General features: G+C 42.7%; 1 protein-coding gene across 3 annotated transcripts in view; it reads right to left on the minus strand.

Annotated features, from left to right (window-relative positions):
* Positions 1-8,254: 8,254 nt before the first annotated feature.
* Positions 8,255-26,557, minus strand: part of GCNT3 (glucosaminyl (N-acetyl) transferase 3, mucin type) — a 65,955-nt gene continuing 47,652 nt past the window's right edge. For 2 of the 3 annotated variants that reach the window (XM_070500653.1, XM_070500646.1), the window contains 2 exons: positions 11,197-13,020; positions 8,255-10,078 (listed from right to left, as the gene is read on the minus strand). In XM_070500653.1, coding sequence (XP_070356754.1) covers positions 8,706-10,028 — 1,323 coding nt within the window. In that variant the 5' untranslated portion in view covers positions 10,029-10,078; positions 11,197-13,020 and the 3' untranslated portion in view covers positions 8,255-8,705. The remainder of the gene's footprint in view (positions 10,079-11,196; positions 13,021-26,557) is intronic. The other variant, XM_044764788.2, reaches the window with a different exon arrangement.

Consider the following 26,557-nt stretch of genomic DNA (forward strand, 5'->3'; position numbering starts at 1 on the left):
ACTGTGCATATATGCCCAGCCTTTTCCCCATTTTGAGATTTACATACAACAACAAATTATTTCTTGTACAAAATATGCTTAATCTCTCCCCCAAAAGAAAGACACAAAGGCCCACCAGTCTGGATGATGATAATTCCTCTTCTAGTTAAGTTAACTCCTCTGGATGTTCTGTAATCTTAAAACTAAGTTGTAAAATTACTTAACACAGAAACTTTTATATACAACGACAGAAGAAAGAGAGGGGGAAGTGATTAACATGTAAAAATATGTATATAAGAAAGAAACATAGCTGGCATAGTCCTCATTTTTATAAATCAAATGGCTGTCATGGATCTTTCTTCTTTTCACAGCCCTCATCATCTTCCAGTTGCCCTGAGTCAGTGCCTCAGCTGACGGGGGTTCTTTACCTGGTGGGAAGACCCTATATTCCATCCCTGAAGTATCTAAGTCCTCAGTGAACCTTCCTTTAGTGAGTTGCTGTAGCCTTCCATTAACTTGAACATGGGGACACCAGGAGGCAGTCCAGAGAGTCCCCTCCATTGTTTAGCAGCAGCCATATTTCCCTTGATAATTGGAATCAAGCATCCCAGTCAATACAATAACCCCCCTTCTCTTCCCATTGGTCCAGTGGCACAAGAACCCTAAATGCCCAAGTGGGAATCTCAATTTCCAGTTCAGTAAAAGCATTGTTGGTTTCCTAGTGGACACATTCCTCCCTTGGGACCCAACAAACAGAGCCCAAAGTTGCAGGCACAGGAAGCAAAAATTCTGTGAGTGTGCTATTAGATGTAATATTGAGAAGTCATTCTCACTTACCCCCTTGATTCCTGGACCCCTTGATTCAATGATAACCCGTTAGCAAAGAACATCCCTAATGCCCAAACTGTGGTTTATAAATACCATTCGTACTTAAAAAAAGAAAAGAAAAAAGTTCCCTGGAGAGTGGCTGGTTAAAGGTAAGAGATAAGAAATATAATAAGCCTGGAAAGGCTTCTTGTATCAAAAGGTAAGGAAGTTATCTGAAATAACTGGAGTCAGGTCAAAGGACACAGGAACCGACTTCAAAGGGTTCTCACTAGCTGTGGTAGGCCGAATAATGGCCCCCACAGACATCAGGTCCTAGTTCCTGGAATATGTAAATATTTCCTTATATGGCAAAGACTTTGCATATATGATTAAGTTAAGGATGTTGAGATGGGGAGAGTATAAGATAAGAGGCGTGTGTCCTAAATGCAATCACATGTATCTCTGTAAGAGGGATGCAGAAGGCGATTTGACACACAGAAGAGAAAGCAATGTGACCATGGAGGCAGAGATGGGAGTGATCCAGCTACAAGCCAAGGAACGCTGGCAGCCACCAGAAGCTAGAGGAGGCAAGGAGCAGTTTCTCCCCTAGAGCCTCCAGAGGGAGCGTGGGCCTGCCAATACCTTGATTTCGGCCTCGTGAAACTGATTTTGGGCTTCTGGCCTCCAGAACTGTGCAATAATACATTTCTGTTGTCTTAAGCCAGCAAGTTTGTGATAATTTGGTACAGCAGCCATAGGAAAATAATACATGAGCCAAAGATGGGGCATTTTGAGTATCATCATCATAATCGTAGTGAATCACAGCATAGAAATTATGTTTTTAAACAATTTGTGCGTCCAAAATGATATAAACACCACTTCTACATACACAAACTCATTTGTCACTAGGTAACCAATTCAAGGGAAGTGACTGTACTTCAGAGTAACAATACAGTTGATAAGGAAGTTTGGCTTTATGGAAAAATTAAAAAGGATTTTTAGAATTAGGATATCACCATTTTGCAATCCATTATGAAATAACAGACCCAAGCTATGATCAATGGCTACTAAAATGGTTACCTGACAAGGTCATGGGAAATTTATAATCAGGCTGACAACTTCCAAACCTCACAGTTCAATCCCAACATTAAAAAGAACATCTACCTCCTGAGATGATGCAGTCGACACCAACAATGAAATTTTTCTGACAAAAATTCAAACCTGAATCAGATCAAGTTTCTGGATCTAAGTACCAGTTTAACAAGAAATACTGGGGACAGAGGAATATGTTAAATGATATTAAAAGGATTGCTAAGATCCTATTAGCAGAATCCAAAATATGGGGAATTGTAGAGGAAACAGACCTAAATTGTTCAACAAATAAATTGCTAAAATAAAAAAGGTAGAGGGAGAAATCTATAATTAGATTTAAGAGATTTATGAACCAAATGGGTTCTGATTCAAATAACCCCAGTATAAAACATAATTGTGTGGGGAAACCATGACAGTGGGGGAAATTAAAACATTTGGTATTTGATTAAATTAAGGAATTATTGTTACTATCTTAGGTATGATATATTTGGTTGTGTTTTAAAAACATCTGTTACCTATCCTAATTGTGAGAGACATACTGAAGAATGAATGAATGGAATAATATGATATTTGGGATTTACTTCAAAATAGCTCAGTTGGGGTGGAAAGTTAGAGTGCAGATAAAACAGGATTGGTCAGGAGTTGATAATTGTTGAAGCTGGATAATGGGTACATGGAAGTTTCACTATGCCATTCTCTCTACTTTTTTAATATGGAAATTTGAAGATGTCCATATTAAAGGTTTCTTTTAAAAATATCTAATGCAGATCCTCATTACTTCCAGATAAAGTCCAAACTCCTTGCCAGTAGCAGAACACCAAGTCTTCTGCAATCTGGCCGTCTTCACCAGCCCTCATTCCCAGCTGCCTCCTCTTTAGCTACCAGGAAGTACATTCAGGTCTCTGAACATACCCCGTATTTTCATATATTTGGTAATCAGTTTGCCTATCTGCAAAGCTCTTTATCACTTTCATTATTTGGTGAACTCCATGGCCCAGTTCAAATGTCCCTGTTTCTATAAACTTTAATAGTCTCCTTGAAATAGAAGTAACCCCTCACTTCAAAGCAATCCCAACACGTCATGGACATGACACTCCACCATACCCTATCACATTATCCCAGCATCATCCCCTCCTCTCCCAGCTTACTCTGACTAAATCCCATGGTCCATCATTATGATCACTCCCTTGCACATAATCTCAACTCTTTTGCCCCTTTCTCATACTTACTTGAATAATTACAAACCTGGGTAAGTCCTACTCTGCCTACTCTAACGCCTGTACTCTTTAGCTGAGTGTGGGTGAGTGGCTGATTTCTTTTTAAACTCAATTTCCCTAATGTCAGTGAGTCCTTAATGCTGCCTATCATGCTTTTTTCTTTGGTCTGGCTTCTTTTCTAATTTCCCATCTGAAACAATTATTTATACTTTCTCTTTCCAAACCTCCCGTATCTCCTCCCCTATCCTCATCTCATAAAGTCATCTTGCTCTTCATTTCACTGAAAATAAAGATAATCAAAAGAAAACTTCTAGGATATCCAAAAGGCTAATAAGCATATTAAAAGCTTCTTAACATCATTAGTCATTAGGAAATGCAAATTAAAACCACAATCTGATATAACCACCACCCACAAGAATGGTTACAATGACAGATAGGAATAGTCATACATCACTACTGGCATACATCATTAGGCAATTTCATCATTGTGTGGACATCATAAAGCATACTTACACAAGCCTAGATGATATAGCCTACTACACACCTAGGCCAAATGATACTACTCTTATGGGACTACCATCATATATGCGATCTGTCATTGACCAAAACGTCATTATGCAGAGCATGACTGTATTAGCAAGTGGAGCAAATGGAACTCTCACACCTTGCTAGTGGGAGTTAAATTGGCAGATCATGCTGTAAAACTATGTGGCAGTATTCACTAAAGGTGAACATATGCACACCTTATGACCCAGCTATTTCACTTCTAAATACATACCCAACTGAAATGTATACGTATGTTCCCTATAAAACATGTTCAGGAAAGTTCATAGGAGCATAGGTCATAATAGACAAAAGCTGGAAACAAATGTTCATCAACAATAGAACGGATCAACTATGGTATATTTGCATAATGGAATATTATGTAGCAGTGACAATCATTGAACTACTGCCACACACAACAACATAGATGAAACTCAATGTTGAGTCTAAGGAGCCATAAAGGAAAGAGAACATAGTATTTACAAAAAAAAATTCAAAGACAGGCAAAATATGGTGTCAGGACAGTGGTTATCTTTGCAGCAGCTTGGGTAGTAATTGGAAAGGGACATGGGCGCTCTGGGTTGCTGGTAATGTTCTGTTTCTTGATCTGGGTTCTAGTTACACGGGTGTGTTCACTTTGTAAGAACTGAGCTATATATTTGGGATTTTTATACATTTCTATATATATATTATACCTCAGATAAAAATATTACAAAGTGAAAGATAGACCTCCACAAACTCCTAGCACGACATTGAGCCATCTGAGTCCATCCACCCTGCCTGCTCTCCTGTTACTGTGGGTGAATCCATGCTTCCTTCAGAGAGAGGCCCTTGTTCCTGTGCACTACACAATTACCCCGCTTCTTCATAAGGATGTCACTCTGGGAAGTCTCCCGTCTCATTCCTATTCCTCTTAGCTAGATCTTTCCTGTCAATCTACAAACATTCCATAACTTTTCTAATTTTTAAAACAACTTCCTCTTCACCTTCATTTCTTGTACTGTTTTTCTCCTTCTCTTGGCTCAAAGCAAAACTCAAGATTTATCTATACTTGCTGAATCCAGATTTGTTCTAACGTTCTCGTTGAACCACCTCCAATCATGTTCTCACCTCCACTCCACAAAAACTGATCTTACCAAGGTCACCTCCACATTGTTAAATTCAATAGTCCCTTCTTCATCCTCATCTTCCATGACTTTCAGCAGCTTTAGGCACTGTCATCCACTCCCTCTTTCCTGAATCACTTTCCCCTCTAGGCTTCCAGAGCACTCCACACCCAGTTTTCCTTCTACCACACCAGCTGCTCCTTTTCAACCTTCTTGTGTTTGTTCCTCCGTATCTCTCTGACCTCTGCATTTTGGAAAGCCCCAAAACTCATTTGGGGGCCTCTTTTCTATCTATGTTCACTCTGTTGGGACTCTCATCCAGTTTTATGACTTTACACAATTCATAAACTGATGAACAGCAGATGTGTCTCCAGTCCAGAGCTCTCTTCTGAATTCAGATTCCCGTCACATCCATCTCTTCAACTCAGATGTCTAATAGACATCTCCAATTTTATATGTTCAAAATCAAACTCCTGATCTTCCCCTAAAAACCCACTCCTTTACAGGTTTCCTGTCTCAATTAGTGATAACTCTATCCTTCCAACTTATCATCAGGACCAATTCCTTGGAGTCATTCCTGACTCCTCCATTTCTCTCGTAAACAAACTCAATCTGTCAGCAAATCCTCGAACTGAAACTCAAAATATTTCCAGAATCTGACCACTTTCACCACTTCTACTGCTGCTACCCTGGTCCAAGCCATTATTGCTAGCGCCCAGATTCCTGCCACAGCCTCCTAACTGGCCTCCCTCCTTCCACCCTCGTCTCCCAACCGGTCTGTTCCCAATGCAGCAGCTAGGGTCATCCTAAAATGTTAATCAGGTCATGTCAGTCCTCTACTCAGAACTCCTCAATGCCCTCCTATTCACTCAGAGGAGAAGACAAAATCCATGTAATGGCTTACAAAGGCCTTCAAAATATACCCTCGTCCCCTGTACTCTTAACTTCTTCTTCCCCTCCTTTTCTCTGCTCCATTTACACTAGCTTCCTTGCTGTTCCTCCAACATGGCAGGTGCGTTCCTGCTTCAGGGCCCTAACAGTCTTTCTTCTTGGCCCAGATGCTTTTCCCCCAGTTATCCTCATGGGTCATTCCTTCATCTCCTTCAGATATTTGCTAAATGTCATCTTCTCATTAAGGGCTTCCCTGACCACACTGTTTAAAATTTGAAGCATCCTCCCTCCCCACTCCACTCTCCTAAGGTCTCTATCACTTCCTTCATTTTCTTTCTAGTACTTGTCTCCTTCTAGTATACATATGTATTACTTATCTGTTTAGAGTCAGTTTCCCATTGGTACGTGAACAACATGAGCATGGGGATTTTTGTCTCTTTTGTTGACTGCCATATCCCCAGTGTCAAGAACAATGCCTGGTAAATAGTAAAAGCTTAGTTAATATTGGTGAAGTGAATGAATGAGTTATTTCATTGCGTGTCATACACTCAAGCTTCATAGAGACAGGAACCATATCTTAGTCATCTATGTAATAAATGATTGACTAAATGGAAGAAGACCAGATCTTCAGCTCAGTTAAGGTACTTAAGGCAGGCAATATACTTAATTGTTCTTTTCATCTTTAATCCAAATACTTGATCTCCCCAAATAAATTATGTCACCTGTTCCCAAACAAGGTTATTATCAATTGCCTTTTCCTCTTTTCTTAAAAAATTTTCACTCCATCAAGAGAACAGCAAAGATCAGAATAAGCAGAGTGTGCAGCAAAAGTATAGTTATTAAGACAATGCTTACCAATTGTCTACAAATCAAGAATAAAGAGGAAATCCAAACCTCTAGAGGTAATACAAACATAGTTGCTCAATTCATTTATACGATTTTTCCTTCCCAGAGAAATGTTAAAGAAACAGATATGACTCCAAGGGAAGGAAAAATCAACAGATGTGTTGGTTTAACTGTTTGAATTCTAAAATACACTAAACACTTGAGGGAGAAATTTGATCCTTCTGATATGAAGACCTGATGTTAATAAAGAAAAGAGCACTTCCTATTCAGCTGAATATATTTCTAGAGAAAATTTCAACGCTTGGAAAATTCCAGACTTATTCCCTCCAAAATAAATTCACATTTTAATCTTTTTACTTTACTTATATAAAATTTAATAATTTATTTCACATGAAATCTTACAGAGGAAGTTGGCTATGAGGCCAAAGACCTGAGTCTTTTTCTCAGAAAACGTGTGCTCAGGGAAGCTTTCCGGCCCACCTCCCACAGCAGCAGTGCACCCCCATCCAGCCCCCTCAGAGGAAGACCAAGGACAGTCACAAAGGCTAGTAGGTGGACAGGTCCACGATCACCACTGTTGGGAGCAGACGCTACATGGTTCATCTGCTGAGCACGTGACTATTCATCAGTCATCTCCGTGGTGGGATGAGGAGCGAAGAAAACTCAATAGTATGGCACAGGTGAGTTGGTGGTGGCAATGCCTACGCCCAAGGGAGTACAACCTCACAAAAAGCAATCACTAACTTATGAGAAAAGTCACTGTGTCAGCCACAGTGCTAATGATGTCAGAGTACAGGGGTTGCAGGGAAAGTTCATAGAGAAAATTTGATTAACTGAGTCACAATCAGAACACGGTAATGACATCATGACATATTAATGGGAACATCATTCTAATTACACCAATTAATTTGTATATAAATCACTTTTCCAGAGCACAGTGTCTGCCGAAGATCAGCTGTAGTATATACAAGACAGGCCTATCTTTCTGTATAGTAACCTTTGCCCATCAGATCAGCTGTCGTATATACAAGATATGCCTATCGTTTTTATAGTCACCCTTGACCATCACAAAAGAGCATAACTAACGGCCAATTGTCTGATAATTATCTCTGGAGCTTTGGAAAGCAAAGTGTTTCACTGGGTAACATTAGGGGGTGAGCAAATACACACACACACAACTGTCTCTCCACAAGGAAATGTATAAGCCACAGAACCACAAATAGTGACACTTCCATCACCTACTTAAATAATAGAGTTTTGACTCAAGAGATCTAAACGTTGAACAACCAGCCTTCCTGGTTCAACTAGACAGCCCTAGTTTATTCTTGTTTCCCAACATTGTTTTAATAGTGCAGACCCCCCACCCCAACTAAAATATGTTCCAGTTTAGACAATAAATTATACAATGACCTTACGTAAATAGCATTATCTTTGCTACGGAATGTTAAGCTTTAGCTGTGAAGCTGGCAAAAGGAGTGCTGTAATTTTCCCATAAGGATATGGGTAGTCAAATTGGTTAAATCACCCTGCCTTTTCTCTTACAGAAAAGTCATGGATCTGGCAATGTAAACAAAATGAGGAGGGCTTTCAATAATAAAAGAATCAGCTCTGTTCCTCTATATTCTTTCGATTTGCTATTTATACAGCCTGCCATATGCATTTTAGAATAGTGGGGATTCTCTTAGCCAGCCCCCAGGGATTTTAAATATCATCAACAGTTATCAGAAAAAGTCTCACACTTTTATTTCTGGCTTACTAGACAAAAAGCAAAGGTAGAGTTTTGGACCAGCAGCTATTTATTTTTAAGTTAATGGTACAAAAGAGAAGCCCTTTTTCCATCAAAGTCCCCCTCCCCACTACCAAGCCTAAAATTATCAGGAACGGCATCTCCACAGAGTGGAAAAACTGACACCAAACATTCAAGTGAAATCCAGGGTCCCCTGCCACACTTCTCCTCCCTTAATCTCCCAAAGAACTCATTCTCATTCTCACTCTGTGAGAAGGTCAGTGGAGGAGCTGTTGAGAGAACAGTCAGTGTTCACCCAGGGCAGCAACGTGCATGGAAACAGACCCACTCACCCACACTCCAGAGCAGCCCACTTACCCTGGGGGACGCCATGGATTCCAGAGCCCTGATCTCCCACCCACACTGTCCCGGCACATTCTGGGCATGTTTGCACATGTTCCTGCCCTCACCCAGGTAGCAATTCTCTCACAGGGTATCTCAGAGTTCAGTCCCATAGACAGCCTTATAACGTAAGTACTCTTCTAAGCACTGAAGAACATTATCATCCACCTTTGGGTCAAACTTGTTGGCCAACAGGTGATGGTTCTGAAGAATCCAAGGCAGGTCTCCAGTTCCATAAATACAGATAGCCCGCTGGTGGATTCCAGAGCAAGGTTCATAAGGTGCCCCCATACTGATGTTTCCCTCATGGCCCTGCCACTTGACCAGCCTGGCAATGGCAGTCATGTCTGAGATGTGAAACTTGGGGTGATAGGGAACAGAGCCAGGCATCCATGGTGCACGCTGAAGGGTGGCCCAGAGGTGTTCATCGGGGCTATAGGTGTCTTTTACCCATTCAATCAGCTGTCGTGATTTGGGGTTCTCTAAGACATGTTCAATAAAGCTTCGAGAAGCCACAATATAGGCATTACCTGTGAACATAGGTAAATTGTCAGGAGGAGGGTCCTTCATTCTGCTGGTTCTGTGCAGTGTGTCTGTCACTTCATAGTGATATTTCCAGCGAGATTTTTTGTACTCAGTAGGTATCTCTGACTCCATACTGTTCTTCCCATTCAACATCTTGAGGGCCAGGACCATCTCAGCATTGGTCTTTATAGGAAAGTCTGTCCCGCATGTATTTAGGAAGTATTTCCATGGCACTGAGCTCCGGAGCAAGTCTTCCATGCAGTTCAAGTCAGCCTGCACCCTGGACCAGGAGGCATAAACCACCCGAACCAACTTACTGGCCAAGAATACATTAGGGAAGCATGAAATAATTGCTTTGACTGCCTCCTTGAAAGTCTCTGGGGACTTCTCATCCACGTGGATACAGTATATGTTCTGAGGGGCATACACAGCTCGCAGCAGCCTTTCAAAGTTTTCAATCTTCTCATGGACCACCATAGAGTATGCAATAGGGAAATCTAACTCTTCTTTGCTCAGTGGGAACTGTATGAACTTCCTTTCGGCCTTAAAGTGTTCACAATCTCTGGTCATGTTGAGGTAGTCGGTGTCTGTGAAAGGCTCCCGCTTCTTCTTCGTGTCCAGCTTGTCCAGGAGAGCCTCTCCCAATGCTGTGCGGTCCCCACGGATGATCCCAGAACAGTTGATGGGTCTCCTTGCTGGCAGCTTCAGGGCCTTGTACAAGATATCCCGACAGCGCTGGCTCTGAAAGTCCCTGGACTCCAGACCCAGGGAATTAAAGTCACATTTCAATCTGAGAGAAAATCTCAGAGCAACAATGGCCAGCAGCATATAGCAGCCCAGGGCCAACAGACAACGCTGCCGGAAGAGTGTCTTCTTCCACCGAAGCATCTTCATGGCATAGCAGACTGGCAGGGTTTAGGCACACGGAAGGAGGAGGAGGAATCCTTGGACAGAACAAAATGCCTTCAGTTACAAACTAACCCTGAACACACTCATAGGAACATCAAGTTCAACTCCAAAGTGATGGCAAAAATCTATTTCTTTAGACACAAATCCTCAGTCAAGACCTGCCTAGGAAAGTCTTACACCAGCATACTGATAGAGGTCTACAACCTGACCCTACAAACTAGCTGATCATGCCGGGACCAGGAACTGGCACCACTACCCCGCGAGAGAGACAGGGAAGCAGAGCTGAGCACCTGCTGACGCAGAGGTGTAATTAGTAAGAGGAAGTCCCCACCCTTCATTCCTCATGCTGCCCCCAATGCCTTACCACCCTGTTTCTAACCTAGCTCTTATCAGGGGCCTAGAATTTCTGCTCAGTCTAGAGAGAAAAGCCATGAAACTCAGACTCTCGCTATCAATTCTAGAAATCCAAAGGTCCTTTTAAAATAAAAAGTACATTTGTTTCTCTCATGGGCAGTTTATATATTGGGACACTGTCACCACATATGATTCATTGGTCAGATGTGCTATCTAGCCACACTTTAAAAGAAATGCTCTTAAAGAAGTACAAAAAATTGGATATAATCCAAAAAATGCATTGTAATCATTCATAGAGGTAAGTCTTAGTGTATCAAAATTTAAAATCTGTCTACACAGGGAGACACACAGAGCATACATATACAATATCTACTGAGTGCTTTCTATGGGCCAGAAATATTTCTTTACATTGTCCCATTGAATCTTCACAACATACCTGATATGTAGTATTAGGCCTCTTTTATAGATAGGAAAACATAAGCTAAATAACTTGCCAAATATCACATATATTCTAAGAAGCAAATCTGAGACTCCTCTCCACTCCCCCTTCCCCCTAATTTTTCTGTCTGTAAACCTAATACTTGTTCCTCCAAACACAGCTACCTTTTAAATACAATACAGGGTACCGAGTACCATCAAAGAAAACCAGATAGTAAAGGGGGAAGAAACAAAATGTGACAGCAATGATTGTTTTCCCTTGTTACATCCTCTTTCTAAACATAAGATTGTATCCTCTTTAGTAATAACTTTCATGGGACTCTAGGAGGAAGAAAAAACGAGAAATTAAGAAAACTCTCACCTTTAATAGCTTCTTGCCTGTTCAGGGAAGCTCTCTTGTCAGAGTGTGTTTCTGTTTCCAAGGGAAGATTGGTTGGGTTCCATGGAAGCAAATGTGTACACTATATCCCCTGGTCTTCTTTTAGCCCCTCCAAAATATATTTTCTGATATCCACAGGATGTCCAAGAAACTGTCTCAGCCTCTTCCTTAATCCCTGGAAAGTAGAGAGCAGCAGGTAGCTCCATCACTAACCTTTCAGCTTCCTGCCCTCAGGTAAAAGAGCAAGCTCAGATATAACATTCAGGAGCATATTCTCAAGTGCGAGTCATTCAGTGCGGTGAGCAAGGCAGGAAAAAAACGCTGGCAGTATCTGAGAGGGCAAGCAGGTATTTCAACTAGAACAGCCCAGTTTGTACCTCTGCCCTCCTGCCACAACACCATTCATAAAAACCTGTCAACTCTCATACATGAACTTGAAAGCTTTTTTCCACCTTAACAAGGAACTGTAGAAACACACAAGTATGCCCCTGTCTTCTATTGGCCTGGAGTCCAAATGTCACTCCTCTTATGTTCTCCGAATATGACAAGAGTGGAGCAATAAAAATACCCTTCAAGGATTGTTTTCATTTTTTTACTTAAAAAAAAAAAAAAGTCAATGAAATCCGAGTTTATTCTTCAAATGGCACCTGCTCAAACAAATCCATTTGCCTGACTTTCCATGACAATCTATAGGTTGTAGAAACATCCACAGGGTTCCAGAGTGTAGATCTCTCTCACTAATGTCTGTGAGTCTGGGGTTCTTGGAAGTCTGAAGAATGGCTAACACCACATGTGCCTGGACTTGAGTGACAGGCGCAGGGGGTGGGTTTGGCAATACAGTGTGGGAAATGCCTTCTTCAAAGCCGCTGACATTGTTTGCTACTCCTGGCCTCTCCTCCTCACCCCCAAGCCAGCTCTCCAAAAACGCAGCATTCCTGGGCAAATATTTGAAATAGCAAATTTAATATAAAGAACTTAACTAGATACAAAGTGGTTAAACAAGTAACTAAAAGGGGGGGGGGGGGAGGTTGGGAATAGATGACACCAAATTATTGGGGAAGTAGCAATTGCTGGAAGTAGCCACCACTCTTAGGCTGAAGGAATGAAGAAACGATTTGGGAGTTTTTAAATTTAGAATTTGAGACGAGAGGTGCCAACCAGCTGAAACTCGGACCTCTGAGATGGGGACGCTACTCAGATGGGGCTGGGGCGTCTGGGCTCGGAGGAGGGCCGCAGGCTGAAGTCCAGACCTCTTATACAGGTAGCTCGTGTCTCTGTCCTCCGTTACTGTGAACTGGATTTAATGTAGCTACATAAAGTAACCACCACTGCACTGCCAGGTAAACGGACGTTGTCATGGCGATGCTCACAGAAGCAGGAAGTAGAGAGGAAGCAGACAGGAAGTCCCGCTCCGGCCTTGCTGTCTCCCTCCAGCGCCCCCTGTTGGCAGAGCCTAATAGGACGCCCTTGGCAAAACGGAAAATGTGATTTATAGTCTCCTCTGGCGTCGCAGTTCTGAGTCCCGCGCGGGGTGGGCTTCGTCTGAAGACAAAAGCGAGTTAACGGAGATCAGTGTGATCTTCCTACAAGGCTTGCTTACACAGCCCCCAATATAGCATAGGGAATTTAGGTCTTTTCTTTTTGGGGGACCTCCTCTGCCCGTTTCTGACTCTAGATGAAGAAAGGCCAATGGCAGGGAGTCATGCAGAGTCACCTGCGCCCCCACTTTTGTTGGTCCCGCTCCACGGCTCTGTCTTCTGCAGCTTCCGTCACTCCAGGTCTGACTCTGTTGTTGAGCTGTAAAATCTATGAGGCAAAAATGATTAAAGGATAAACACTTGCTCCAGTACCTGAAGGTAGAAAAATGTCCCCAGTTGGTCTTTATGTGACTTTTTTTTGATGGCTCCCTCAGAGTCCCACCTTCTTTCCCCAAAACAATGAAAGTCTCTCAATAGGAAACGTTTTGAATATTTTTTAAGGTGACCAAACGAGTATACACTCTTAATTGTTAAATATACGATAATATAACTAATAAATTGTAGATATATTTTGTTGAGACAGTCTATGTATTAGGAATACTAAGTGGGTGGCAGTTACGGGCACACCTGGGCTTTGGCAGGACACAGCTAGGTCTCAATCCTGGCTTTGCCACTTTCTAGCCATGTGACCTTGGGCAAATTCTGTAATCTCTCTGTGCTCCATTGACGTCTTTTGTGTAACTGGGGCTAAAACCTATGTGGTAGGCTTGTTGTGAAACTTCAACAAAATAACACATATGAGAGACTTGGGTTAACACCTGGCATATGCAGTGCCTCGATGAAGGTTATTGTTACGTAGGCTCCAGTGCCAGCCCGCAAAGGTCCTATTTCACTCACAGAATAGCTCAAAGAGGGTACAAATAGCATTCTTGAACTCTGGACCATGCAAAAGTATTGATGCTGGTGATGCGGGCAGATGAGTAAACCAAGGGAAAGACCTGGTATTGCCCCTTCTCTGTGCTCCTGAAAGAGACCCCACCCAATTCTAAGTGGTCAGTGTTAGCACCACAGAGACCAGGGATGAGCTGCAGCTGACCCCAGGGAAGTGCAGGAGAGAGAACAGAATGGCTGAGAGGGGCCCAGGAAGATCAGGAGTGGGCAACCTCTAGAGATCAGATGCATATTTGGAAATACAGTCAGCCGGTTCCACTCCTTAAGTCCATGTTGGCCTTGAGGAGCTGATGGGGCACTGGCAAAGAGAGGAAGGGCCGAGTCCCAGAGTGCCTGATAACCCAGACCCAGGGTATGAGGCCCTTCCTTGGGGTTTCTTTTACCCCTGCTGAGGCCCAATGGCAGAGCCAGATGAGCTTCAAGGCAAATCCTGGAGCCAAGGGTCCAGGATTACACGAAGATATTTAGAAGTCCCAAGCATGGAAAATGATGAGGGCACTCACCTCCCTCAAGTATCCAACATAAAAGCAACATTAAACCAGATAATAGGTGCAAGGAAGTCCAACACAGTCGTGAGTTTTCCCGTAATGACTACCACTATGGTGCTGTTTGTGAAACAGCAGACTCTTCCCGCCCAACCCCTCCATCCTTTTCTCCTAATCATGAATTTAGCCTGCCCGTTGGGCAAATAGCAATGCCTGCATCCCCTGAGTTTTGAATTATACATCCTTGTATGTTTGTGGGAGGGTCTAAGAGTTCCAGCAGTAGTGATAAATAAACGGCAAGCAATAGGATATACTGGAGGATATGAGGAAGCCATTTGGTGTAAAACTAATTCGGCCTGACCTTGTTTTTCCAAAAGGGGCTGACGTGGCCGTTGAGCATGCATTGTACATCTGCTTTAAGCATTTGCTACGTCCCAAAGACAAGAACAAATGCCCTTAAGATAAAGGTACAACTTCCCCCATGTTGGCATTTCCTTAGGATAAGCATCTCTCCCTAGACTAGGAATTGATTGCTGTGCTCACCCTGTGACCACCCAGCTCCAGACAACAGACCTGCCACCTGCTGTGTCCACTGAGACAGCAGACCTGCTACCTGCTGTGTGAATAACTGTGCTGTACTGGCTAGGCAATTTTATGAGTGTTGTAAAAGGATGTTCCTAGCATATGTGATGTGTGCTCTTTGTTCCAAGATGGTATATAACCACTCTGTACACCCTACTTCTTTAGTGCCCTTCCTTCCTGGGGGAAGGAAGGCCCCGAGCTAGCCCTCAGATCTGGCTCATAATAAACTCACCCCAATTTTGATTTATAGATTGGTTATGGATTATTTGCATTGACAGTGGGGAAGAGAGAAATTAAGCCAGGATCATCAGGGTGGATCTAGAAGAATCCAGTGAAGTTTAGTATTAACTTTGATGGAGGTTCAGGGGACCCTACAGTCCCAACAATAGGGTCAGAGGAGAGCCCAGGCAGCAGGAATCCAACCATTTCAAGGTGAGTTTACAAATTGACAACTGTACTCATTTACTTATTTTCCTATGGTGGCATTTACCTCTGGTAAGTGTTAGCTCTGTCTTCTCATTAGACTGGAAGCTCCTGGAAGTCATGTTTTTATCCCTCCTAACACCTAACGCAGTAGACATTACCAGAACTCCAAGGCTGGCCAGAAGAGAAAGCTTGCGTGTGATCACAGAGATCAAGGGCAGCCATTGACCAACAAAGAAGAGACCACAAGGCAGAGAGGCAGGAAGTGAGACTAGATAAGCAGACACAAGCCAAGTTAATGTGTCACTGGATGGGCTGGAGCTGCGGTTTGAAAGAGACTGAAGGTACTGAGGAAGATGGGGGCGGGGGGTGCTTTGACCCCGTTAATGTTGTGTGTCAGTGAGCTTTTGGCCAAAACGGGCTAAGATCTCTGGCCACAGAGAAGTGGTTAAAAGACCCAATACGATCACCTTTGTCTCTAATCAGGGTTGTAAAATGAATCTCACGCCCAGCAGTAGTTTGCTGGCTGGAGGAGCACCCTGCAGTCTCTCCTAGAGCTCCATTTCCTCTATGCGCCCAGTGCCATCCCTCCCCTGGGACACACTCCACATGACCTGGAGGGAAAGAGAAGAGTCAAAAAAGAAAAGAGAAAGAAACCCCACAGAACTCAATAAGCGCTTATTCACTGAATGCAGAGGAAACTTCTGAAAGCAGGAAAGAAAACCATCTTCTCAGGTGAAAGAGGCCAACTTGCTCCTCCTTTCTACTCACCTTCCCAAGGCAAACCATTTGCTAGGTTGTAAAGGAGGCCTTGAGTCCTTACCCCACCCCCCAACACACAACACACACACACACACACAACTTTGAGTGGTGTCCCACTCTCTACCAAGGCCAGGCTGCCTGGTCCTCAGCACCACAGATGAAAGGGCAGAAAGGAGCGTGATTTTTCTATCCCTTCAGCTCAAGAACTGGTCCAAATGCACTCGTGCTCATCGTGGTGTCATGAGCTCTTGCAGGCAGGGACCACAACTGACTCAGATTTGCCTCCAGAGAGCAGCTTGCACGAGAACGTGCAGAGGGCATATTCCCCAAGAACATTTCCTGAATGAACAGCTTCCACAGTGTCCCCGGGAGGGGCCCCTACGTCCTGGAGTCTTGGAACTATGGCTTGCTAGTAGTTACTGGAATGAATGGACAGAGGCTTCCTGCAGTAATCTAACGCAGAAATGTAACGCCACAGAGCCAAAGCTAATTGAAATCCAAATGGCATTAGAGGAATTAACTTTCCTTAGGAAACTTTCTCAGAAGTAACCTTCTAAAAGTGAGATTTGGAGGCATGGTAAGAATGAGATTAAGGTACGTCCTATTGGGTCCTTAGGAGATCCCTTCTAAAGGGAACCAATAAAAAATGGTGTGTCACCATAACATGGCAGTGTTTCATTGATTCACTCCATTTAACACCTGTTGACTGAGGAAGCTGCTAAGTTTCAAACACTAGAGATGCACAGTTGATTAAGACAGGCCCTACTCTCAAGGAGCTCATAGTCTTGTGTGGGAGAAAGACTTGAACATAGATTATAATTCCTTGTATAAGTGCGAAAAGAGATAGGCATTGGGGATAATAGAAGCCCAGAGGCTGACACAAAAAAGGGAACAGTTAGAAACACAAGTACAAACACTAAGTGTAGGTCTTAAGGAAATGTAGAAAAAGAAGAATAAGAATTTGTCTGGGTGCCTCCCATCTTGTTTAGTGGCCACAAAAGTAACAGATACATGGGTTAAAGAAAATGTCCCCTTAAAGCAGCCATTTGGAAAAAGAAAATTAGATCCATACTCCACACTATAAACATAGATAAATTTCAGATTTAATGTTTTTTAAAAAAAGACATTTCTAAAATTTCCAGAAAATATATAGAATATTTTATGATACCTAGGTTGGGAAGGCCTCTTTCATATTACACCAAGACCAGAAAGTTATAAACAAAGAAGAGAGATATTTGACTATATGAGGACCATAAACAAAAATATAATCGAAAGAGTGAAATGGTCTTTCTGGGAAAGCACCTTAAAATCAAGGGCTAAGCCCCTCTTCTCTTCCTTCTTTCATTATTGTGAATGCAGTTGTAACGCTTGGAGCTCCCGTGGCTATTTAGGACCTAGAGGCAACATTGAGAATGGAAGCCATGAGCCAAAAGATACTAATACCATGGGGCCCCTTCACCAGTTCTGGACTGCCCACTTCTTGGCTTCATTTATATGAGAGAAAAAGAAATTTCTACCTTATTTAGCCACTACCTTTTCAGTTCTCTGACATGAGCATTATTCACAAATTGCGAACTCATACAGAAGCTGTTTCCTAAATCAGGGACATTTCGAGTCATAGGTATGAAAAAGGCACATGTGTCAGGGGAGTAAAGAGAAGCTGGTCGAAGCCTGCAGGATGTGGAACAGAAGCTCTGCCTCCTGCTCTTTGGACCACCACCACTATCTTTTGTTTCTTATTTAAAAACACATTTCAGAAAAAATTCTGGAAAGGAATGTGCTCAAAGTTAACCCACGTTCTGCGGTGTACACTTAGCCGTGGATTTCAGTTTCCCCTTTTTGTTTCTTTGGTTTTCTAATTTATCAAGAATGCACTTCGTTATGTATTTTTTTTAAAATTCATTTTAGAATCATCTTAGGAAACAAAACAAAACAGTGCTCTCTTTGATTGCAGAAGTCCACCATGCTTTTTCTGTATTTCCCTTCTTTGCAGGCCTGTGTGAACAGATCTAGTCTTTATTTTATCTGGGAAAGTAGGATTGGGCGTGTGTGCGTGTCTCTATGTCTAACTGGATACCAGCAGAAACACCTTTTCATGGATGTAAAATCGGATGTTTTTATGAGAGCAACTTAATTTAAACAAGATAATTCAAACACTTGCATCGCCTAACACTCACAGAAGACTTCGTTGACTCATAGTATCTTTTAAAGGAAAACGACCACTATGCCAACTACTCTATGAAAATATAAAGATGCATTAAATGACAAAACGATATGCAATACATTTTAGCTCTGTTTCCTTGATCTTAAAAAACAAAACAAAAACAAAAAAGCTACTGGCTCTGCACGCCATCCTTTTTGGTAGCAAATGAGGAAAGTATTTCTGGGGCCCCCTCTATGCCATCCTAGCTCATGAGGTCTTATCAACTGCACACTCTGGGCCCCTGGAAAGTTCCATGTGTTTAGTTACGGTCATTGTCACCTTTCAGGTGTGAATCATTGAGACGTTGAACTGGGCCCTGGGCAGAGACGGGCTCTACCTTCCCAGGTGGGCAGCAGAAGGAAAGGTGAGGAGGGGGAGCGCAGGCCTGTAGGAGCCAGGGGTGAGTCTCTGACTTCTCTCCCACCCACGCTGACCTGTCAGGAAGGCACAGAGTGGATACCTGAACAGGTGGCAGGCCAAACAGACTGAATCTGGTCCTCAGTACCTCCCAGCCCTCAAATACTGTAGTTCCAGGTCACTAGAGACAACTGAGTGATGTTTCCCGTGATGGCCCTGGCCAGGGGAGTTCTCCAGCTGCAGCCGGGCTGGCCTGGGTGTGCACCTGCTTCAGATCATTGGCAGTGGACTGGAGCCCATGGCGGAATGGTTGTGAAATTCAAAAACCTGAGTGAAAATTCCAGCTCCCTTTATCCTCGGGAAGCTCTTGGATCCTGTCCCTGTCTCTATCACTCATCTAGAACTTAAGTATACTACTAGGTATGCATTGGTAAACAACTGCCATGCAAACGGGATCATGTAGGAGCTCAGAGTTTAGTAGAGAAGAGGAACAGACAAGTAGTAACAATAAAGTGTGAAAAGTTTCAAGGGTACCTATAGCAGGCAGACCTGGAGCTGTGTAGGAAGGAGGAATTCCTGGAAGACGTCCTAGAGGAGGTGGCATTTAGGCTATTACCTGACAAATGAATAGCTCAGTCAGGCAAATAGTAGGGCTCGAGGAAACAGCCAGGCTGAAGGGCCAGCAGAGTTGCCACATCCTCCAGAGCACAGTACCTCTCCCTGCCCCATGTGTGCTTAGGTATTTCTCCTGCTTTTCTGTCAGTTCCTGGAACTAACCAGGCTGTCTCTCTCACCTCTGGACTTTGACTCAGACTCTTCCCTCCACCCAGAGAGAATGCTACCTCTGCCTCCTCAAGTCTCATCTTGGCTCTGACTGCCCCTGGGCAGCCTCCCCTGACCATCTAGCCTCTTCCTTGTTCTCATAGCATCCTGAAACACTTCCTCATCGTGGCATCTCCCACACTCCATTCTCCACTCTGTCTTCGGTCCAGCACAAGATAGAAAGCTCGCTCAGCCACCTTTTAATCCCTAGTGCCTCACAAATGATAATAACCAACATATACTGACACTTATTGTGTGCCAGGCACTGTTCTAAGCACTTTCCATTTAATCCCCATGACAGATCCTATAAGGCATAGAGATACTGGGTAACCTCCTCAGGATTATACAATTAGTAGGTGGCAGAGCCAGAATCTGTACCCTGGCAGTCTGGCCTGGCTCCCAATCCCTTACCACCCCACTCCGCTCCAGCCGCCCGTGCCGAGAGCACTGGATTCCTAGGCAGGCCGCCTCTCCTGGTACGCTCTAGGTGAGCCTCTGCTACCCCCTGGCTGGGAAGCCACCCGGGATGCAGCCTTTCTCTTCCTTGGGGCTCAGTTTCTCCACCCATAATGGGACATAGAGCAGATCATGTGTAAGGGAAGAAAGTAACAAGGCCAAGATAAGAGTTCCACGAGGTGGGTTCGCAATCACGCCATCCAGCCTCGGAGTGAGTTTCCCTAACCTCCCACTCTCTGCCTCAAGGGCATGCAGCGAATGCCTGCAGGATGAGTGAGCGAGCAGGTGCTTGACTGCATGAACTCTGCCCAGCTCTGAAGGGAGGGAGGGTTGCTGGATTCTAAGAAATAGTAATCTAGCACCCTCATGACTGACTCACAGTATCTCTATAGGAAACTGCCAGAAGAACTGGACTATAGTTTATAACCCTGCTCCTTTGAAACTTGCTTTTCCTCTTTACAATCCAGGCATTGAAAGTCATCCCATGTTAGTATTTTTATCATTGGAAATGAAGTTATTTCCAATGTATTTCTAATTACAAAAAATTGCTGTGTTAGAAAAATTACATATATCTTTTGCATTTGTACAACTATTTTTATAGAATTATTAGAAGTCTAATTTCTGGGTCCAAGATTATGTAACTTTAAACATTTTTAATTGACACTACCCAAAAAGTTTTACCTACCTACTACAAAAACACCCATTTCCCCCGTCATCACCTGGTATTGACTTTTGTTTTTGTCTTTTCCACAATTTATAGATGGAAAATGATATCTCACTGTGGTTTTCATCTATATTTCTTTGCATATTAGTAAGTTTGAGCCTCTCTTCATGTTTTTGGCCACTCGCATTTCTTCTTAAATTTCTTTCATGATTTTTCTACCCATTTTTCTATTGGACTCTTAGTTTCTTATTCATTTGTAACAGCTCTTTGAATTTATCAATTATTTGCCCTTCATTCTGGTTTTGTGACTATTTCATCCCGGTGTGTGGTTTGACTTTGACTATGGTTTATGGGCTTCTTTCCTTCCTAGGTACAACACTTGGTATCTGGATGCTGGCAATTATTTTATGTCGTCAAATTTATCTATATCTTCATTTTGGCTTCTGAGATCCATATAATGCTGAGAAAGCTCATTTCTGCTCCAGGGTCATCAAATATTCACTCACACTTTCTTTTAATAATTTTTATGGGGTTTTTTATGTTTAAAATTTGGATCTGTCTGGAATATATTTTGATAAATGGAATGAAGTAGGGAAGGCAATGATTATGCTAGAACCAAACAGCTATGCCTTGAAATAAACCTTTTAACCTTCTGACTTGACACTTCAGGAAAATGGTAAATACCAGTGAGCTGGGGGAGGAGGAGGCTAGGGACCTAAAGGGACAGAGCAGCCTGGGAGAGGAGGTGTCATGAACTTCAAAAATACATTTGATTTGGGATACATAAACACCAGCCAGATTTTGAAAAACTGCACCATACTGGTGAATTTTGGGGAAATAGGAATCTAATTTATAAAAGAAAAGGCAAACCAGCCAAATGTTAATTGGCATTACACATGGAATTTATTACTTCTATTAGGAGGTATCTAATCTTGGCCACATTCTGAGTGGCAGAGTCCACATACTTTGGTGGCTATTTAAATAAGGTACTTTTGAGCTCTAATCAAGTTCCCATTCACAAGCAAGCAGATATGATGCATATCGTGGTCTGCGCAATTGGGCAAAGATAAATGGTGTACAACACCAAGCTGATCCAATTACATGTGTGGGCAAAAAATTTTTAATTAAGGGACTAATTCACTTGTTGGCTCTCTGAGGACCAAAAAAAAGAGGAGAGGTTAGAAGGTGTTGTTCACGAAGCAAGACGGAAGTGCCACTGGGAGGCCAGAGAACCGGAAAGAAAGCAGAAATACACAGTGAAAAGCAAACAGAATTAGTTATGGGAGTATCAGGGAAAACCAGCCACACAATCAAATGAGTGGCAGAATGAGAAAGCCAGACCATCTTGTGAGGCAAGAGACTAATGCCAAAGGAAAGCACATCACGACTGCTCTGGGAGGTGTTGACTGAGGCCAGAAAAGCTGGAATTGGCACGCCTTCTCTATGCCCATTAATGGAAACATTTCTGTCCTGTACTTCTCAATGGAAAGGAAGGGGGATTAGGATAATGTCTGGGATTTATGCAAAAAGTCAATTTCCAGGGACTGTCCAGGGCACAGTCAAACAGATTACCAACCTCTTTAAAGATATGCCCCTCCCTCACTGTGTGACTTTAATCAGCTACCTGGCTTCTCTGGGCCTCAGTTTCCTCACTGTGTAGAAACCCTAACCCTAAGCCCTAATCCTGAATCTCAAAGACCAGCTCTTGCAATTCAGAAATCCTATGATCCTATTGCCTGGCATCTTTGCCCTGGGAGCAACACGTCAGAGCCATGGTTCAAGAATCCTCATTGGGCAGCAGAGCTCACCAGGGATGGAAAGAAGGAACAGTAGACCGGAAGTGAGGAGGCCACCTGGGAAGATATTGCAGTGGTCCGAGTGGAAATGATGAGGACCCAACCAGGTCAGTGACAATGGGGATAAGAAGAGGAGAGGGCTGCAAGAGACAGGAAGAATTTAAAAGCACCCCAGAGACAGATTTGAGAAGGCTTACAAATCAACTCTGAGAGCTAGGAGGCTTCTGACCCAAAGTTCACAATGGTGACCCAGGTCATGCCAGCCCGGAAAGGAAAAGTCAATCGTGCTAAATTATAATTTTCACAAAAGTATCTTTATCTCCACAAAGATATGTTGAACATACATCAAAAACTTACTTAACTCACTAAGTAATGAGAGAAGCAAAAAGATGATAAAGCTGGTTCAAAGGACATCTTGAGAAACTGGATAACTGTAGACATCTATAAAAAAAAATGTTAGGAGCCAGCCCTGATGGCCCAGTGGTTAAAGTTCAGCGTTCACCGCTTCAGAGGGTCAGGTTCACTTCCTGGTCACAGAACCACACCAGTCGTCTGTCAGTAGCCATGCTGTGGCAGCGGCTCACGTAGAAAAAATAGAGTGACTTACAGCTAGAATGGACAACTGTGTACTGGGGTTTGGGGGAGGAAAAAAGAGGAAGATTGGCAACAGCTGTTAGCTCAGGGCGAATCTCTCCCTGCAAAAAAAAAGAAAGAAAGAAAACAGTATTTTTTTTTTAAATGTCAGAATGAAGGGCCTAGGTTAGATACAAAACTGTGTTAATGCCATACAAGATGATACAAAATCATAACATTTGGGATATCTCTTCTACTATGCAGAAATTATCTGTATCTCTATAAAATGAGATCTGCAAATTCGTAAGTAACTTTACTGAGTCTGAGACTTTAATTAATAGCAAATAGCAAAGTTAAATAATTCTCATTCTTCTGAATCAGTGGTTCTCAATCAGGGCTCATTTTGCCTCCCAGGGGACATTTGGCATTATCTGCCAAAATGCTGGTGAACATCCTACAGTGCACAGGACAGCCCCACCACAAAGAAGGATCCTGCCCACAATGTCAATAGGGTGAAGGCTAGATAATTACCCCTTGGGTGGGCTTGTTAGAGAATGCCCTTATATGACAACGTCATCATTGCAAGGATATACTGCCCACCTTTATTTTCTTATTTCCAAGTTTTAAATAATTTTTCTTAATGGTAACTGTCAACCACCTGCCTTCAAAGGAAAGTAGGCTTCTCTTCTTTACAAATATTTCATCTGAGCATTTTTAAAAAGATTTTCTACTTGACCTGAAGGACATCAGAAAAACTCGATTACAGAGAATACCCCTCCCCACTTACTGAGCATTTGTCTCATTAAGATCTTACTGCAGTTGCTGTTCAAAGACTATGGGATTTTTCCAGGGAGCATGAAAGTGCTTGTAAATTGTTTAAAAAAAAAAGAATATTCAACAAAAAAGAAAGCAAAAACCAAAAAGATGTTCTGATATAATTGGGGGGAATCTGGCAGAAAGGCATAGGTATAGGACACAAGAAGGACAGAACGGGAAGAAGACAGGTGCCGACGACCACCTCAGCTGACCCATCTGAATGCATCTTGCCTCTTATTCCTGCTCCGGCCCTGTAGTTCCCAAATCGCTGCCAATCCACCATCCACCGCGGCAGCCAGGCCAGACTGTGCAATGACGTCTCAGGTTCTTCTTTCCTTCCCATCTATGCAAATTCCCTCATTCTGTAAAATGTTTCTGGAGCAATTATTGCCAGGCACTGAGTAGATACAGAGCAAAACTGTCTCTCAGCTGATTGCCAAGGCCCACGGGTTCCTCCTCGATTCGCTCTCCATCCTCTCCACCCTCCTTTCTCTGCTCAGGTAAGGTTCTGCAGCCACAGCTGCTTAACTTATTCCCCGGCCCCAGGTTACTCTCTGGTTTTAGATTATGGCCCTGAAGCACAGCTCTGCCCACGTTAACTCCCCTGCCGAAAACACATCCCCAAGAGCTTCCCTTTGCATGGGCTCAGAGAATAAAGTCCAGACACCCTCGCTCAGCAATCAGGCTCCTTCACACTTAACTCCCAGCCTACCTGGCTCAAAGATATCACCCGCTGACAGCACCCTTCACAGCTCCCAGGACAGACGGCAGGCTCTCCCACACCCGTGCGTTCCTGCATCCTCATTTTTGACAACCTCCTCTTCGACAGGTGTCAAAAGGCATCAACCAATATATCTGTCATGCTAAATAAGTATTTGGCAGCCCCAAAAGAAACTTTCCTAGCTTGAGAAGACAATTTCCAATAATCTACAGCATGTCTTCTGTGACACGTTTTTAATAGATTTTTTGTTGCTTTTTCACTTAAAAAATGAATTTTGTTACTTTCAAACATTTAAAGGTATAGGTTTAAAAACATAAATTTGAAGCCTTAAGTTCTTTGGAACAAAGATTCCTCAAGAGAAGTGCTATATTCTTTTTATGCCATCCTCACAAAGGACATTTATCATTCATTCAACCTGTGCTGGACACAAGGATATTGTTGGTGGACCAAATGTGGGCCCTTACCTCAAAGAATTTAACAGGCTCCTGGAGAACCCAGGTATTGGACTGTGTGTTAAATGCTGTGATAAGGGGCTTTTGGAAGCAAATATGGGCGGGGGGTGCTCCTGAAAGAGATCATATCTAGACTGAGACCTGATATTTGTGCCTATTAGTTTTTCTCATTCTGTTTTATAAGCAGAAACCTTATATACCAGGATTGTCCAGTTCACAACTTGAATCTCCTTTAGCACTTGTCACAATGTGGTATAGATGGTCATTTAATCTCTGTGCTTGCACCCCACCACCTCCCTCCTTTGGCCTGCCACTTTCTTGCAGATAGAGACTGTATCTTACTCATTATGTATCCCCAGGACCTAGGATAGTGACTAGCATTTGTGCCCAACCAGTTTTTGGAATGGAATGGAAGAAAATGGGAATAAAATATTTTAATTATGGAATATCCTCATGCAGCTGCAAGACAAATCATCTGGTTGTATTGATGAGCAAATTCAACTAATATCTGTTCAATTCAGTCCAATTATTGCTTTTACTTCTTTTTCTCCAGTGAATCGATCTTACCAAGGTAACCTTTCCACAGGCAACTGCCACTAAAAACTCTCTACAGCCCAGATGCCCGGAGTGGAGAGGGTTAAATGAACCTACGTATCTACCTTCTCTTTCTTAAGTGCTGTGCATAAGTCCAGAAATGAGCAGGGAGGCAGTAAATACTCATTGGTGGGCGAGTGAGCTTGAACTCTTACACAGCAGTTGAAAGGTATGAAGGGCTGGGCATTTAACTTTTCATCTCTCATTTCAGGAAAAAAAACATAAAATGTTCCAAAGTTCTCAGACAATGAAGATTTGTGCCTAAGCAAAGTAAACAAGGAAGTCTCAGCCACAAGTGTCTTATTCATTCTGGTGAACCATTGTTTTCCTCTACCTATACAAGGCAGGCAAGAAAGTCCCACAGAAGAGAACAGATTAAGACAAAGGGAAACTTAAGTCTGAAGTAAATAGTTGAAATGCATTTGAAATATATCAGCTTGAACTAGTCATAATATATAAACAGGACTCTCTCGGTCTGGTCAACCAGATGGATGTTCAGACCAGATGGGATTCCATCCTGTGTTGGCTCTGGCCATGCTTCTCATAAGACCACGGGTCAAGGAGACAAATGCATCTCAAGGAGATGACAACCAGAAACATCTCACTTAGAACCTTGAAACTACTTTTCATGTCTTTTCCTAATCATCACATTACTTCTAATCTAAGATGCTGTTGATCATAAGATGCATCATTATATTCCAAGCCACTAAGGAAGAACAGATGCTGCCAACTAAATCTGGACACAGAGCTTTGTGATCATTTAGAATGTTTACCTGAGGCTCACTGAAAGAGCTCCTTCAGATTATTTAGACACAAATGACCCGTAACCTGTGTCCACGATCTTCTCTCTTGAACTTATAGCATCGACAGTATAATTTTGAGGATGTTGAGAAACTCTGGGATTTAGCCAGCATTTCATATTTGCCTATGTTCGTAGTTCCATTTTTGGCTCAACTGAATCACCTGTCTCTGGAAAGTGAGCATCTTCTGTTCAAACTCAGTAGAAAGTTTCTAACAAATTAATGATTAACCCCATAATGGTAGTTGAGCACGATGCATGAATCCATCACACAGACGTGTCATGTCTTTGAAATTTGTTCTGAGGAATTTGACAGTTCTTCCTGCCTTCAGTTGTACTGCTTAGCCTGGGAAAGTATCAATAATAAAGTACAGGTTTTTACACCCTCATAGCTAACTTCCTTCTTATC

The sequence above is a fragment of the Equus asinus genome, chromosome 2 (genome assembly GCF_041296235.1).
Source record: "Equus asinus isolate D_3611 breed Donkey chromosome 2, EquAss-T2T_v2, whole genome shotgun sequence".
NCBI classification, from domain to species: Eukaryota; Metazoa; Chordata; class Mammalia; order Perissodactyla; family Equidae; genus Equus; species Equus asinus.